This window comes from Lepidochelys kempii, chromosome 5 (genome assembly GCF_965140285.1).
Source record: "Lepidochelys kempii isolate rLepKem1 chromosome 5, rLepKem1.hap1, whole genome shotgun sequence".
Lineage (NCBI taxonomy): Eukaryota > Metazoa > Chordata > Testudines > Cheloniidae > Lepidochelys > Lepidochelys kempii.
In genome coordinates, this window is record NC_136384.1 from 45,954,221 (window position 1) to 45,970,219 (window position 15,999).

At 40.0% G+C, this 15,999-nt stretch overlaps 1 protein-coding gene across 8 annotated transcripts in view; it reads left to right on the forward strand.

The window, feature by feature from the left end:
- AP3B1 (adaptor related protein complex 3 subunit beta 1) overlaps positions 1-15,999 on the forward strand; it is a 346,467-nt gene that overhangs the window by 68,663 nt on the left and 261,805 nt on the right. For 6 of the 8 annotated variants that reach the window (XM_073344162.2, XM_073344164.2, XM_073344167.2 and 3 more), the window contains one exon: positions 12,812-12,907. In XM_073344162.2, coding sequence (XP_073200263.1) covers positions 12,812-12,907 — 96 coding nt within the window. Of the gene's footprint in view, positions 1-2,743; positions 2,833-12,811; positions 12,908-15,999 lie in introns of those variants that run through there. The other 2 variants (XM_078852785.1, XM_073344166.1) reach the window with 2 other exon arrangements.

Genomic DNA, 15,999 nt, shown 5'->3' on the forward strand with positions numbered 1-15,999 from the left:
TCATTTGGTGACCCCTAGTTCTTGTGTTATGAGAAGGAATAAATAACACTTCCTTATTTACTTTCTCCACACCAGTCAAGATTTTATAGACCTCAATCATATCCACCCTTCGTCTCTTTTCCAAACTGAAAAGTGCCAGTTTTATTAATCTCTCCTCATATGGAAGCTGTTCCATACCCCTAATCATTTTTGTTGCCCTTTTCTGAACCTTTTCCAGGTCCAATGTGTTTTTTAAAATAGGGTGACCATATCTGCACATAGTATTAAAGATGTGAGCGTACAGACCATGGGTTTATATTCATCATCTATCCCTTTTCAAATGATTCCCAGCTTTTTGTTCGCTTTTTTGATTGCCGCTGCACATTGAGTGGATGTTTTCAGAGAACTATCTACAATGACTCCAAGATCTCTTTCTTGAGTGGTAACAGCTAATTTAGATCCCATCGTTTTATATGTATAGTTGGGATTATGTTTTCCAATGTGCGTTACTTTGTATTTATCAGCATTGAATTTCATCTGCCATTTTGTTGCCAAATCACCCAGTTTTGAGAGATCCTTTTGTAGCTCTTCACAGTCTGCCTGGGACTTAACTATCTTGAGTAGTTTTGTATCCTCTGCAAATTTTGCCACCACAGTGTTTACCCCTTTTTCCAGATCATTTATGAATATGTTGAATAGGACTGTTCCCAGTACAGACTCCTGGGGGACACCACTCTTTACCTCTCTCCATTCTGACAACTGACCATTTATTCCTGCCTTTTGTTTCCTATCTTTTAACCAGTTACAAATCCATGAGAGGACCTTCCCTCTTATCCCATGATAGCTTACTTTGCTTAAGAGCCTTTGGTGAGGGACCTTGTCAATGACTTTCTGAAAATCTAAATACGCTATATACACTGGATCCCCCTTGTCCACATGCTTGTTGACCCCCCTCAAAGAATTCTAGTAGAGTGGTGATTTCTCTTTACAAAAACCCATGTTGACTCTTTCCCAACAAACCGTGTTCATCTATGTGTTTGACAATTTTGTTCTTTATTATAGTTTCAACCAGTTTGCCCAGTACTGAAGTCAGTATTCTAACTTCTAATGTATTACCAGCCTGTAATTGCCGGGATCACCTGTGGCGCCCTTTTTAAAAATTGGCGTCACTTTAGTTATCCTCCAGTCATTTGGTACAGAAGCTGATTTAAATGATAGGTTACAGACTACAGTTAGTAGTTCTGCAACTACACATTTGAGTTCCTTCAGAACTCTTGGGTAACTACCATCTGGTCTTAGTGATCTATTACTGTTTAGTTCTGTGGTTCTCAAACTTTTGTACTAGTGACCCCTTTCACATAGCAAGCCTTTGAGTGCGACCCCCCGCCTTCTAAATTAAAACCACATTTTTTATATTTAACACCATTATAAATGCTGGAGGGAAAACTGGTATTGGGGTGGAGATTGACAGCTTGTGACCCCCCATGTAATAACCTTGTGACCCCCTTAGAGGTCCCGATCCTCAGTTTGAGAACCCCTAGTTTAGTTTATCAATTTGTTCCAAAATCTCCTCTAATGACACCGCAATCTGGGACAATTCCTCAGATTTGTCACCTAAAAAGAATGGCTCACGTTTGGGAATCTCCCTCACATCCTCAGCCATGAAGACAGATGCAAAGAATTCGTTTAGTTTCTGCGCAGTGGTGTTTATCATCCTGGAGTGCTCCTTTAGCATCTTGATCGTCCAGTGGTCCCACTGGTTGTTTAGCAGGCTTCCTGCTTCTAATGTATTTAAAAAATTTTTTGCTATTACTTTCTGAGTCTTTGATTAGCTGTTCTTTACATTCTTTTTTGTCCTTCCTAATTATATTTTACACTTCATTTTCCAGAATTTATGCTCCTTTCTATTTTCCTCATTAGGATTTAACTTGCACTTTTTGCCTCTCACTGGTTCTTTTACCATGGTGGCACTTTTTTTGGTTCTCTTACTATGTTCTTTAATTTGGGTTATACATTTAAGTTGAAATTTTAATTTAAATTAAATTATTATGGTGTATTTAAAAAATTTCCATGCAACTTGCAGAGATTTCACTTTTGGCGCTGTACCTTTTAATTTCTGTTTAACTAACTTCCTCATTTTTGTGTAATTCCCCTTTCTGAAATTAAATGCTACAGTGTTGGGCCTCTGTGCCATTTTCCCTGCCACAGGGATGTTAAATTTAATTGTAGTATGGTCACTATTACCAAACGGTCCAGCTATATTCACCCCTTGGACCAGATCCTGTGCTCCACTTAGGACTAAATCAAGATTTGGCTCTCCTTTTGTGGGTTCCGGGACTAGCTGCTCCAAGAAGCAGTCATTTAAGGTGTCAAGAAACTATATCTCTGCATCCCGTCCTGAGGTGACATGTACCCAGTCAATATGGGAATAGTTGAAATCTTTCATTATTGAGTTTTACAGTCCTCATTCCATTGAAGTTTTCTCAAATATACTTCCTTGTGCGTTTGGTGCTGTTTGTTGACTTTGAGACAGGTAGAGATCTGTATTACCAGTACTTAAAGTAGCAAGATTATATGTAACTGGAGTTCTGTTAAACTAATTAAAAAAAAATCTAATAATTACACTAATGCCAAAGAGAAGTCATTTCAAACTGTATTACTCCTCTCTTTCACATGCTTTCCTCCACACCATTAGCCTCTATTTCCTTATTGGAACACTGATGCTTCCTCACGTGTGTGTGTCCATTTTACACTCACATTACAGGTACCGTTGATGCCTTTGTAGTGTTCAGGTCGGGAAGATACCTGAAAAAGAATGAAAAATTCCTTGCATATTTTAAAATCATTAATGTGGTAAGTACTTTCTTCTTTTCCTGACAGGATTCACTGTAGTGAAAAACACACAAGATATTGAGTCAATAAAATAATCACTAATTAGGTTTCTTGCTATTAATATGGTAGCTGACTTTTGGGTACAGACTGATGAACCAGAACAGAAATTTTGAAACTTGTGTAATGTATATAGTCTTTATTAGTAATATTACTAGTAAGTTCAGACTAATGTGAGCACAACACTTAAGATCTATATTTAAAAAAAATAAAAGGCATAAATGAACTATTAGTCATAGACATAGACACTGACTCTTCCCCGTACCTGAAAGGAACTTCTGTGGATAGTGTGAATTAAAATACTAGAAACGCTACAAATTAAGCCTTTGTCTGTCAAAGATTAAAAGTGAAAAGCATAGAACAAATCAGAACAGGGAAAAGTCCCATACAGTACAAAAAAGGATTACTCTGTCCTCTGTGTGAAGATCTCAAATTAAATAGGTATATGGAATACTCCCTCCCTGCCCCTTTCATATGTGGGATTATTTTCTCTCTTCTGGTTAAGATGTTTTGAACTGAGGAGCAATAATGAGTGTTTATTGCATGGGTGAGGGGACTTTGAATCTTGTTTGAAACTTCTACACTCTGAGATTATAGTCTCTTCTCATGAAAGTAAGTGTTGTGGTGAAGAGGGGCGGTCCAGCCACTCCCATTTTGTCCAGTGGAAGGGCAAATTTGGAAGCAATGCTGTAACATTGGGGAATTTAATTACCAGGCATCAATGTAATAATGAATGCTACAGGTTTGACTGCTGGCTAGTTTTTTCACATCTTTAGGGAGCAGATGTTTTCATGTGTCTAGGAGTTGAAGTATAAAGGGAAGTGACAGTAGGTGGCATGAAGGGGGGTGACTTTTCAACACTAAACTCCCTCGTCCACTGTCAACTTGACTAGCCATGTGTCTTACTTTCCCTGCCCCCTCCAGCTGAAGAATATTTGATGGCTGTGATAGCAGTTGCAGCTGTGCTGTTTTGGTCACTCAGTGTGTGTGTGTGAAGGGGAATTCTCTTCTAGCAGCAGGCAGGGCTGCCAGTTCAAAACAACTGAGAGCAGATGTATGATTAGAGGCAAAATCAAACTGTCAGTCAGCTGGTGGTGGTGAAGAGAAGTTATGTATCTGTGTGAGCCAGGAATTATGGTGAAAAACTGTGAGCTATTTTTAACTGTTTGCCTGCAGCCAGCACACTATTTACCAAATAAATCAGCTTTGCTGACCTAATTATAGTATGATTTAGGCAAGATATTTACTTGCGTGCCAAAACTTTAAATATGCAAGTAGTCCCATTGACCTGGGTCTCTTTGTGGAAAAAGAGGATCAACGGCCTTGAGATTTTAAAATCAAATTAATTAAATATTTAGAGTGTTTTGCCTTGTCTTCCAGATCATCAAAGCACAATGTGATTAGAGATATCAAAAACATAAAATCCAAGAGATGAACTACACAATTGTATATTCAGGTTGAGTGATTTGGCTAGTGTTAAAACTTTCCTGTGTATTTTTCTCAACCAGTGGGATGAGAATGCATTGTAAATCTGGCTTCAAATTGAGACCCAGCTGTCTAGGTGGGAAGTGTTACTGATGAGGGTGGCTATAAAATTGATAATTTTGAGTTCTGTTAACTGTTGCACTCCTGCTACTTATTACATACTCAGTCCAGGGCTGGCTTTAAAACTAAGGTTTCATAAAACTTCATATAAAAAAGTTAAATGTATCCTGCATAAGCCCCACAACAACGCGGTCTCACTGAGCGCAGCCACCACCAACCTCCTGGGCTGACACTTTTCTTCACTACTGTATTCCTTTTTTACTCTTCAGCAGTGCTATAACCCTTAAAGGCACAGGGCACAGGTAAATTAATCCCTGCCATTCCCTTATGTGTACTACACTTCCCCCTCATAAATGTAATGTTGTTCTGACATTTCTATTAACCATATATATAACGTTCAGTCCATCAACTTGACTTATTAGTAATAGCCCGTGAGTTCCACATACTCATAAAGTTGTTGCCTAACACCAATTATGTGGCAAGTGTAGTTCTAGTATCCAACAAAATAGTCATTTCTGATTATTTAAATTCCCAAAGATGCTTATACTTACGAAATACATGTTTCCCCATATGACCAAAGGTTTAACAGTGTAACTGTCATGTGGCATGACAAAATACCTACTAAATAAGTGGTTCTCAAACTTTTGTATTGGTGACCCCTTTCACACAGCAAACCTATGAGTGTGGACCCCCCCCCCCCAATAAATTAAAAGCACTTTTAAAATATTTAACGCTATTATAAATGCTGGAGGCAAAGCGAGGTTCGGGGCTAGAGGCTGACAGCTTGCGACCCCCTCCCCCATGTAATAACCTTGTGACCCCCTGAGGGGTCATAACCCCCAGTTTGAGATCCCCTGTACTAAATGAACATAAATTGTCCAGAACTATAGAACACTTGATGTAGATCAACATCCATACTTATATCAGTCTTGGATAGAATGCAGGATAAGGTACAAAAGTCAGTACTGGGTATGGCATGAGACAAATGTAAGAATAACTGTGGTGCATTCACCAGTTCAGTAGCTGGATTTAAACACTGATAAGTCTGGTGCCCCTAACTGTTCATACATCATTGTCTGTACGGACTCTTCTCTCTAGTTGGATAACCTTGCATGTCGGTGGGTTATTCTGGTGATCTCTCCTGTTGTGCAGTACTGGTTTCAGGAGCCGTGATCTTAGTTTGATAGTCATGTCTTTCAGTGGCTGGTGTGATTGTCACATCAGTCTGAACTGTTCCCTGTTCACATCCTCTGTATTTCCCAGTTGTGGATCAAATGATTCAGCATCTGGAATCAGAGTCTCTGTGCCATGTCCCATCACATAATGAGGTTCATCTTCACTCTCACTATCAGTATCACTGGAGTCTGAATTCCTGGCCTCATTTTGATTTCCTGTTGTGCTAGTTTGCCTTGTTCTCATGTATTCTGTTGTGGGGTTGGGAGGGCAGTGGTATATCCAAAGGTAAGAAGTCACAGAGAATGAGAAGATTTCACTGAAGAACTCCAGTTACGTCCTTTTCCATCTTCTGCTTTTATTTCATAGATAGGACTATTCTCCTTTCCTTTGAAGTACTACATGAATTCTGTCTTCTCAATAGGATCTTAATTTGCCTAATCCCCTTCTCTCTGAAAGATTCCAGATAGGTACTCTGTCACCTGGCAGGAGGGCAGCATTGTGCACTCTGATTATGATGATTCTTTCTAGGGGTGGCTGATGTTTTGAGAACGTAAGCTACTTTCATCTGCTGATTCCATTCTCAATGTAATCTTTATGGTTCCCAGGTGCAGATTCAGAGTTTATAGGTAGGCCACAGGCAATGTCAACAGGCAAATGTGCTGATCCTTAATATAATAAATAGAAGGGTGAGATCCCTGGTGCTTCAATCTAAGTACATTATAAGCATAAATTACCTTTCTGAGGGAGTCCTTTCAATTTACTTTTGTTCTTCTGGCAAGGTTCTCAACATAGCCAGCAGAATTTGGCTTAGGATTTTTTACTTGTCCATTGCTCTGATTGTGTGAGATGGCACAGTTTTACAGTAGTGCTGTAACCTTCTGAATAGATTATTTTCAAACTCTGTCCTTTGATCATGATGAATCCTTTTGGGGAAACCAAATTAACTGAAGATCTTGTCTGCTACAGTCTTTTCTGATATGGTGGTAGGGAGGGTTGGACAAACCTAGTGAAATGATCCATTATGACTAAGAGACCTTTCAGTGGAGCAGCTGTCTTTTTCCACAAAAAAAAAAAAAAAAAAAAAAAGAATACTTGTGGCACCTTAGAGACTAACAAATTTATTTGAGCATAAGCTTTCGTGAGCTACAGCTCACTTCATCGGATGCATGCAGTGGAAAATACAGTGGGGAGATTTATATACACAGAGAACATGAAACAATGGGTGTTACCATACACACTGTAACGAGAGTGATCAGGTAAGGTGAGCTATTACCAACAGGAGAGGGGAAAAAAAACCTTTTGTAGTGATAATCAAGGTGGGCCATTTCCAGCAGTTGACGAGAACGTATGAGGAACAGTGTGTGTGTGTGTGTGTGTGGGGGGAAATAAACATGGGGAAATAGTTTTACTTTGTGTAATGACACATCCACTCCCAGTCTTTATTCAAGCCTAATTAAATGGTGTTCAGTTTGCAAATTAATTCTAATTCAGAAGTCTCTCTTTGGAGTCTGTTTTTGAAGTTTGTTGTCATCATGAATAGGTCGGAATATGAACAAGAGGCTGCTAGGCAGCTTTCCAACACCACATTCTACAAACCATGACCCTCTGATCCCACTGAGAGTTACCAAAAGAAACTACACCATTTGCTCAAGAAACTCCCTGAAAAAGCACAAGAGCAAATCTGCACGGACACACCCTTAGAACTCCGAGCAGGGGTATTCTATCTGCTACCCAAGATCCATAAACCTGGAAATCCTGCATTCATCATCTCAGGCACTGGCACCCTGACAGCAGGATTGTCTGGCTGTGCAGACTCCCTCCTCAGGCCCTATGCTACCAACACTCCCAGCTATGTTCGAGACACTACTGACTTCTTGAGGAAACTACAATCCATCAGTGATCTTCCTGATAACACCATCCTGGCCACTATGGATGTAGAAGCCCTCTTTACCAATATTCCACACAAAGATGGACTACAAGCTGTCAGGAACAGTATCTCCGATAATGTCACGGCAAACCTGATGGCTGAACTTTGTAACTTTGTCCTCATCTATAACTATTTCACATTTGGGGACAATGTATACCTTCAAATCAGCGGCATTGCTATGGGTAGCCGCATGGTCCCACAGTATGCCAACATTTTTAGGGCTGACTTAGAACAATGCTTCCTCAGCTCTCGTCCCCTAATGCTCCTACTCTACTTGTGCTACACTGATGACATCTTCATCATCTGGACCCATGGAAAAGAAGCCCTTGAGGAATTCTACCATGATATCAACAATTTCCATCCCACCATCAACCTCAGCCTGGACCAGTCCACACAAGAGATCCACTTCCTGGACACTACAGTGCTAATAAGCGATGGTCACATAAACATCACCCTATACTGGAAACCTACTGACCGCTATTCCTACCTGCATGCCTCTAGCTTTCATCCAGACCACACCACACAATCCATTGTCTACAGCCAAGCTGTACAATACAACTGCATTTGCTCCAACCCCTCAGACAGAGACAAACACCTACGAGATCTCTATCAAGCATTCTTATAACTACAATACTCACCTGCTGAAGAGAAGAAACAGTTTGACAGAGCCAGAAGAGTACCCAGAAGTTACCTACTACAGGACAGGCCCAACAAAGAAAATAACAGAATGCCACTAGCCATCACCTTCAGTCCCCAACTAAAACTTCTCCCGCGCATCATCAAGTATCTACAACCTATCCTGAAGGACGACCCATCACTCTTACAGATCTCAGGAGACAGGCCAGTCCTTGCTTACAGACAGCCCCCAACCTGAAGCAAATACTTACCAGCAACCACACAAAACACAACAAAAACACTAACCCAGGAACCTATCCTTGCAACAAAGCCCATTGCCAACTGTGTCCACATATCTATTCAGGGGTCACCATCATAGGGCCTATCTGTTCATAGGGACACATCAGCCACGCTATCAGAGGCTCATTCACCTGCACATCTACCAATGTGATATATGCCATCATGTGCTAGCAATGCCCCTCTGCCATGTACATTGGCCAAACCGGGCAGTCTCTATGTAAAAGAATAAATGGGCACAAATCAGACGTTAGGAATTATAGCATTCAAAAACCAGTCAGAGAACACTTAAATCTCTCAGGTCACTCGATTACAGACCAGAAAGTCTAAAAGTCGCAATATTACAACAGAAAAGCTTCAAAAACAGATGCCAACGAGAGACTGCTGAATTGGAATTAATTTGCAAACTGGACACCATTAAATTAGGCTTGAATAAAGACTGGGAGTGGATGTGTCATTACACAAAGTAAAATTATTTCCCCATGTTTATTTCCCCCCCTTACTGTTCCTCAGACGTTCTTGTCAACTGCTGGAAATGGCCCACCTTGGTTATCACTACAAAAGGTTTTTTTCCCCCTCTCCTGTTGGTAATAGCTCACCTTACCTGATCAGTCTTGTTACAGTGTGTATGGTAACACCCATTGTTTCATGTTCTCCATGTATATAAAATCTCCCCACTGTATTTTCCACTGCATGCATCCGATGAAGTGAGCTGTAGCTCACGAAAGCTTATGTTCAAATAAATTTGTTAGTCTCTAAGGTGCCACAAGTATTCCTTTTCTTTTTATGACTAAGATGTATTCATATCCTCCTTTACTTCTGACTATGTGCACAAAATCTATTGACTGTGTTATTATGTTCAGTTAGATGGAGCTCTGGTAGGTTGGTGAGGTTTGTTTTGCTTGGCACATGTACCAGACTCTAGTTATGTAATGTTCAGTGTTCTCCTTCATCGCTGGCCAATAAAACCAATACCTTTTGCATGACTGATTACTCACTCTGCTGCTAAGAGTTCCATCTTTTCCTGTGGTCCTTGATTGTCAAGGTTCCTTCCCCACTCTGAACTCTAGGGTACAGATGTGGGGACCTGCATGAAAAGCCCCTAAGCTTATTTTTACCAGCTTAGGTTAAAACTTCCCCAAGGTACAAACTATTTTACCTTTTGCCCTTGGACTTTATTGCTGCCACCACCAAGTGTCTAACAAATATATAACCAGGAAAGAGCCCGCTTGGAAACATCTTTCCTGCCAAAATCTTCCCAAACCCTACACCACCTTTCCTGGGGAAGGCTTGATAAAAATCCTCACCAATTTGTGTAGGTGAACACAGACCCAAATCCTTGGATTTTAAGAAGAATGAAAAAGCAATCAGGTTCTTAAAAGAAGAATTTTAGTTTGAAGAAAAAAAAGTAAAAGAATCACCTCTGTAACATCAGGATGGTAAATACCTTACAGGGTAATCAGATTCAAAACATAAAGAATCCCTCTAGGCAAAACCTTAAGTTACAAAAAGACACAAAAACAGGAATATACATTCCATTCAGCACAGATTATTTTATCAGCCATTTAAACAAAACAGAATCTAACGCATATCTAGCTTGATTACTTACTAAATTCTAAGACTCCATTTCTTTTCTGTTCCTGGCAAAAGCATCACACAGACAGAGAGATCCTTTGTTTCTCGCCCCTCTTCCCCTCCCCCCCCCAGCTTTTAAAGTATCTTGTCTCCTCATTGGTCATTTTGGTCAGGTGCCAGCGAGGTTATCCTAGCTTCTTAACGCTTTACAGGTGAAAGGGTTTTTCCTCTGGCCAGGAGGGATTTTAAAGGTGTATTTTTCAGGTAGTACCAGTTGATTTCATAACTTGGTTTTCTAATAAAGTATTCCATTTGTAGCCAAATGCAACCAATACCATTCATGCATCAGGGAAGTGGACCTTACCACATGCTCTTGTGTTCTTGGTTATTCAGTTTGTGTCCCAAGGACTTATAATGAAGAATTTTAGCAACTGCTAAATCTTCCTTCTGAGTTGCCAAAACGTCTTCTAATGGAATAGACTTTTGGGGGGATATAACCCGTGGTGAAGTCTTCTACTACTAAAGAATTAGCAGTAACAGCTGGTAACCAAAATACTTTGCTGTCTCTTTGTATATACAAGGACTGTCAGACAGCCTAAACATCATCTTTATTTGCGTCTTCTGAATATTTTGGCAATTTGTTTTTCCATATCAGGAGGCATTCTGGATCGAGTATCTACCTCCACATTAGGTTTCCGTGGATGATAGCTAACTTTGAAGTTAGGTAATTCTTCAATCTACCAGTGTGCTGTGATATTCAGCCTGGTAAAGGTGAATATGTAAGTTAACTGGTTACTATCTCTGTAAACCGTGAAGGATTGTGCATAGTACCAGGTAGTCATAGTTTGTTAATTACAGCCCATTTAAAAAGCAGAAATTCCAATTTTCCAGAGTGAAGGTCATTTTTCTCAGCTACAGTTCGTGTTCTTGACCCATAACTGATGTCATTTAGTTTAGCCTCCTGACATGGGTTTAAGATCCCCTTATTGGAAGCATCTAAATGTACTTCTACTACAGATCTCCAATTACAAGCACAGGAGCGCTCAAACACCTAAAGTGGAGCACCCACAGGGGGACACATCTTGAAGAACCTCAGTTATTGCACAAGGTGAATAACCCTGCCCTTTGGTTGTCTTCTATCTTTCTATTAACTGAATTCTCAAAATTATTTCTGACTCTGTTGGTATCTATTTGAAATAGATTAGGTCAAACTTTTAGAATATTGATCTTGATGATTCCCTAAAGCAATAACCAAATTTTGTTCATCTGTAACCATTGTATATAGGGGGAAAAATATATGTACTTGTCCTCGTCATGTAATCTTAAATGTTTTAGTTGGTTTTATAAAATGGTTTCTTATTCCATAGATGTCTTTCCTGTCTAAACATGCTCCTAAATTTTTGATCCATACTTCATACTCTAATATGAAGTAAAAGCATTAGAGCATGTTTATTTCTCTTAAGAGAATTGAAGGGCACTTTATTGTTACAAAAGTATCTTGTAAATTTCATTTTTACAAGTACGTGCTGCCCTGTTACATGCGTCATGGCATTAGATGTCAAAAGATGCAAAAAATGACCTAACTGGCAGTATAGAACAAAAATAATCAAAGTCTTATTCAATAACTCATGGAGTTTGCTGTACTTTTATGGATAAACTAATTAAAGAGATCTGTCTGTGTTCCTCAAGCCTAATGGGGCCTTGTTATTAGTTTTACAGAAAGGATTGTTGTAACATTGAATGAAGGTAAATGATGAAAGAATAGTGTAGACAAGAAGCACTAAGAACTCCTATTTCTAATCACAGAGTGGTTTCAAAGAAAGGAGGTTTTCTCTGCACACCTGCAGTCATTCATTGCATAGGCCTCTTGTGGTCAATGTTGATTGCCACTTGTCTGTAGCAGAACAACAAATAACATAGTGTTTTGTACCTTCTGTGATTTAATATTATGCTTTTTGCCAGAACTGGCACAAATCTTTTTTCCAGTAGTGACAGTAATTATAGCACAGCTGTAGTAAAGTGTCTTTCAGAGTTTCCATTATAAACCCCTATAGTCATTTTATAACACAAACATAAAAAAATGTATTCTGTGCTTACGTGACATACAGAGGCTTTGCCGTGGGGCAAGTTGTAGTGTAACTTATATAAACTGAAAGTGGGACAATTGTCTGTCTGAATTAAATTGAGTACTAAGGAAATTATTCATTCTAAGGCAGTGGTCCCCAAACTTTTTATTTTGTGTTCCTCCTTACAAGTAATGGAATCTGTCTGCCCCAATCCCCCCGGGAGTGGGGCTGGGAGCCAGGTCCAGGGGTGGGGCTGGAGTAGAGCATGGCTAGGTGGTGCTCTCGCCCCCTGTGGGCGCTGGCCTGTGGGGGCCCCCCCATACCTCTCATGAACCTTCCTCCATGCCCCCCATGGGGGGCACTTAGCAGTTTGGGGTCCACTGTTCTAAGCTTTTAAAATGCTTTTAATTTTGCATCCCTTGTGGTAGATCAACAGTTAGGAGTACTTTTCAAATACCTGTAGTGTAGGACAAAGGTAGATCTGATTTTTCTTGCTATCTTATTGCATGACATCAGGAATTCTTGATTTATTGTAATTTAGGAAGTTTTGAATGACCCTTCTTCCTGAGGCACTGAGCATGTGATTATTCAGGAATGCTTTTAATCATAAATACAAAATTTGGATTGCCAATTCCTCCCCTTGGCAACTCTGTTTTGCCTTTCAAGTAAGAAATGTAGTTTAGATTTCTATGTGGTCATGTAGAATTCTTAAATTCTCTGATGCTATATTCTGTTTTTTTAGATAAAAAAACTGGTGTACGTTTATCTGATGCGCTATGCAGAGGAGCAGCAGGACCTGGCGTTGTTGTCCATCAGCACTTTTCAGCGAGCTCTGAAGGTGAGTAAATATAGTTAATTGCCCTGATGTGCTGTCAAAAATATAGGTATCTTCAATTGTTCTCCAGATATAGAAAACACTGTATGCTGCAGTTAATAAATATCTGAGTTTAAATTGATTCCGTGTGACTTGCACCTGACTTTTATGCTTTTTTTTTTTTTAAAGGTGTTAAATACAGTAACTAGCAACTAAATTGCATGGTTGGAAGTAACAAAAACAATATTTAAAAAACTTTAAGTAGTGGTTAGAAACAGGAAGAAAAATACTTCACTTAAAAATGTAAACTTTTTTTTTGAAACCTACGTACTTAAAATACATATCTTTGCCTGCTCTTCCTCTGTTCCAGCAGTGTCACAGGGTCTGTACTGACACCTGATACCCTGAAAAATGAGGAGAGCCAGAGTTTCCCTTAAGTAAACTTCTGCTAACCGGTTTTACATGGAAGGTGTTTGGATTGCTTTTGGGGGTAGCAGCATAAAATCCTAAAATAGATTAAATAAAGTAAATCCCCTAAAGAAAATTCTGGGCTGTCACCCATATTAGTCCTAGTAGTAAGAGCCAGTGGGACTAATATTGTTATACTTCCTCAACTCTAAGTTAAAATCATGGGGTAGGAGGGAATGGGAAAATGGGATCAGATAACTAAAACTTAGAACCACCTCTGAAATAGGGTGGCAAAGATTTAGAAAGATATTTTAGTGCAGAGGTCTTGGCATGTGGCATACACGTTAAAGAGAATTACTTTTCTTCCTTCACAGAAGCCTATTTTGGGGGCCTGATGATTTTTTGCCCCCTTACTGACAGATTTGACATTCTGTTTACCTGTGCATCTGGCCAAGAAGAGCAGCATATGACTCCTTATGGATCCAGTCTATATTGTTATTGAGTTAATCAGAAAGTTTATTACAGGCAAAGTGTCATTCATCGGGGCTAAAAGTTGCTTTCCCAATGTTCTCAAACCAGGAGTGAAGGTACAAATTAATATTGGTGCTCCCAAATGCAAATAGTCTATGCTACTGCTGGACAATCAAGCTAGCCCCCCACCCCGGTTCAGTCCTCCTCCCCCTCAAAAAAGCAAAACAAAACCAACCTCAAAAAACTTAGTTTTAAAATGTCACGTACATTCTTATCAAATTCCATTGATCAGGGGACACAGGCAACTGATCAACAAACATTGAGGATGGATTTTAAACAGCAGGTTGCAACCTTAATGCTGGGAGGGGTATTATGTTCCCTGTATTTAATTAGCATTTAACTGGGTCCATTGCAGTGTTCAGAACTCCCATCATGCAGCAAATTACTCAGGGTTGACTCCTAGAACTCAGCTCACTTATGAGTCCTTCCACCTCCCACTGTGTACTGGCACGAAGGAAGGATTTTTCAGGTCTCTCCTTTTTCCCATAGGCAAAAGGACTGCCAGCAAAATCCCAGGTCTAATTTACCTCTGGGAGCTGGTCACTTTTTAGTCTTATCCACACTGTACAGTGGCTACTGGGAGTGCCACATTTAGTATGTTTGCACCCCCCACCCATGCTGCCCTGTAGCTATTTCCTGCCTGATCCATTCCCGAAGGTCGTGGAGCCAAATGTTGGGCCCTGCATCCAACAGATGGATTCAGTTGTCCCTAAAAAAAAAAAAAAAAAAAAAAACACCACACAACACATCGGGCCTAGAGAATTGGCTGTCCCTTTGTGTGATTACTGAACCACTAACCCCAAAAATTACCCTGGTCACTTCATGTTCAAATTTTTTTGGAGCCCTGTTGACGTGGGCTGGCTCAATGGCTCCCTGCCAAACTTGCCTTGTGAGCATCTCTGACCAAACCATAGTGTGTGTGGCCACAACTGCCTAATCAACTCCACGTCCCTCTGGATCCGAATATTTAAATTCAGTTTGTTACAAGCCCAGAAGTAATTTTCTTTAATGTGCCCTGACTTTTTTCAATGGTTAATAATTGTATTGGCTTCCAATTAATACTAATGTAATAAGCCGGGGGAGTGGGGCGGCAGGTTAGAGGGTTCTAGTACCAGAATCAGATACAACAGAATTAAAATTAAGAAATTCAGTGTCCCATGGGGAACCCAGTTGTGTATAGCAAAGACACTCGCACTGCGGGCAAAGCAAAGCCTTAGCCAATTTTGGTAACATAATCTGTAAAGACAAGCAAGCTCCAAACCACCCAAACAAATAGCAATAATATAATATTAGGGTTATTTTTGGTGTCATTCTTTGCATATACTCATATACACTTATACTCTCGCTTTTCCTTGGGGACCTTGGTGGTAAGAGACAAAGGACCAGCCCTGTTCCTTGCATGCCAAATGAGTCTGATGGTGCAGACACCAATGCCTGAAGGTCGGTGAAGGAGAATGACAGCGAAGAGCTTAAGGGTCATTGATGAAAAGCTTGCCCTCTCCTACCTGGTAGCCTGACTTGTTATAGGGAGTGTCATGAATAATAATTCAGATGCCCAGCCTCCTGTGTCCATATCTAACTTTCTCACCCTACTAATATTTGGTGCCTGCATTCTATAGAGTAACATATGAATGCCTCTTATGAATCCTATAGGTTAACATATGAATGCCTCTTAACTCATCATATATGTTAACTATTGCAAAAGCAAGTTTTTGGTTAAACATCTACCAATGACTTTATTGAAAGCCTAGTATCAATTCAGTATTCCTATGGTTATGTACCAAATCCCCTCTCAAGGAAGCTATTTCTGGTTCCCCAAAATCTACATTAACTGTTGGGCCATTTTGTCTGTGCTAAAGGTCATAGACCTATGCTTCACTTATGCTAACCTGCTTAAGCCAGTGTCTCAGAGAATACAGGTCTGTAGGTTCCTTATTTTACTGCTAAGTAAAATAAAATGCTAAGCTAGCTCTGTGGGCTACACCAAGGTGAGTAATCACAGCATTTGATGGCTGCCTTTCAAGCATCAGTGAGTGCAGAAGGGGCATGATCTGATCCCATAACATGACCCTTTCGCTGTATCCTTGAAGGCATATGGCTTCAGCCTTGGAAAATAAACTGCTGATCTGGCAGCCTTCTTGTTGGTCTAATGCACGATAGTGTGCCCACAGATCCAG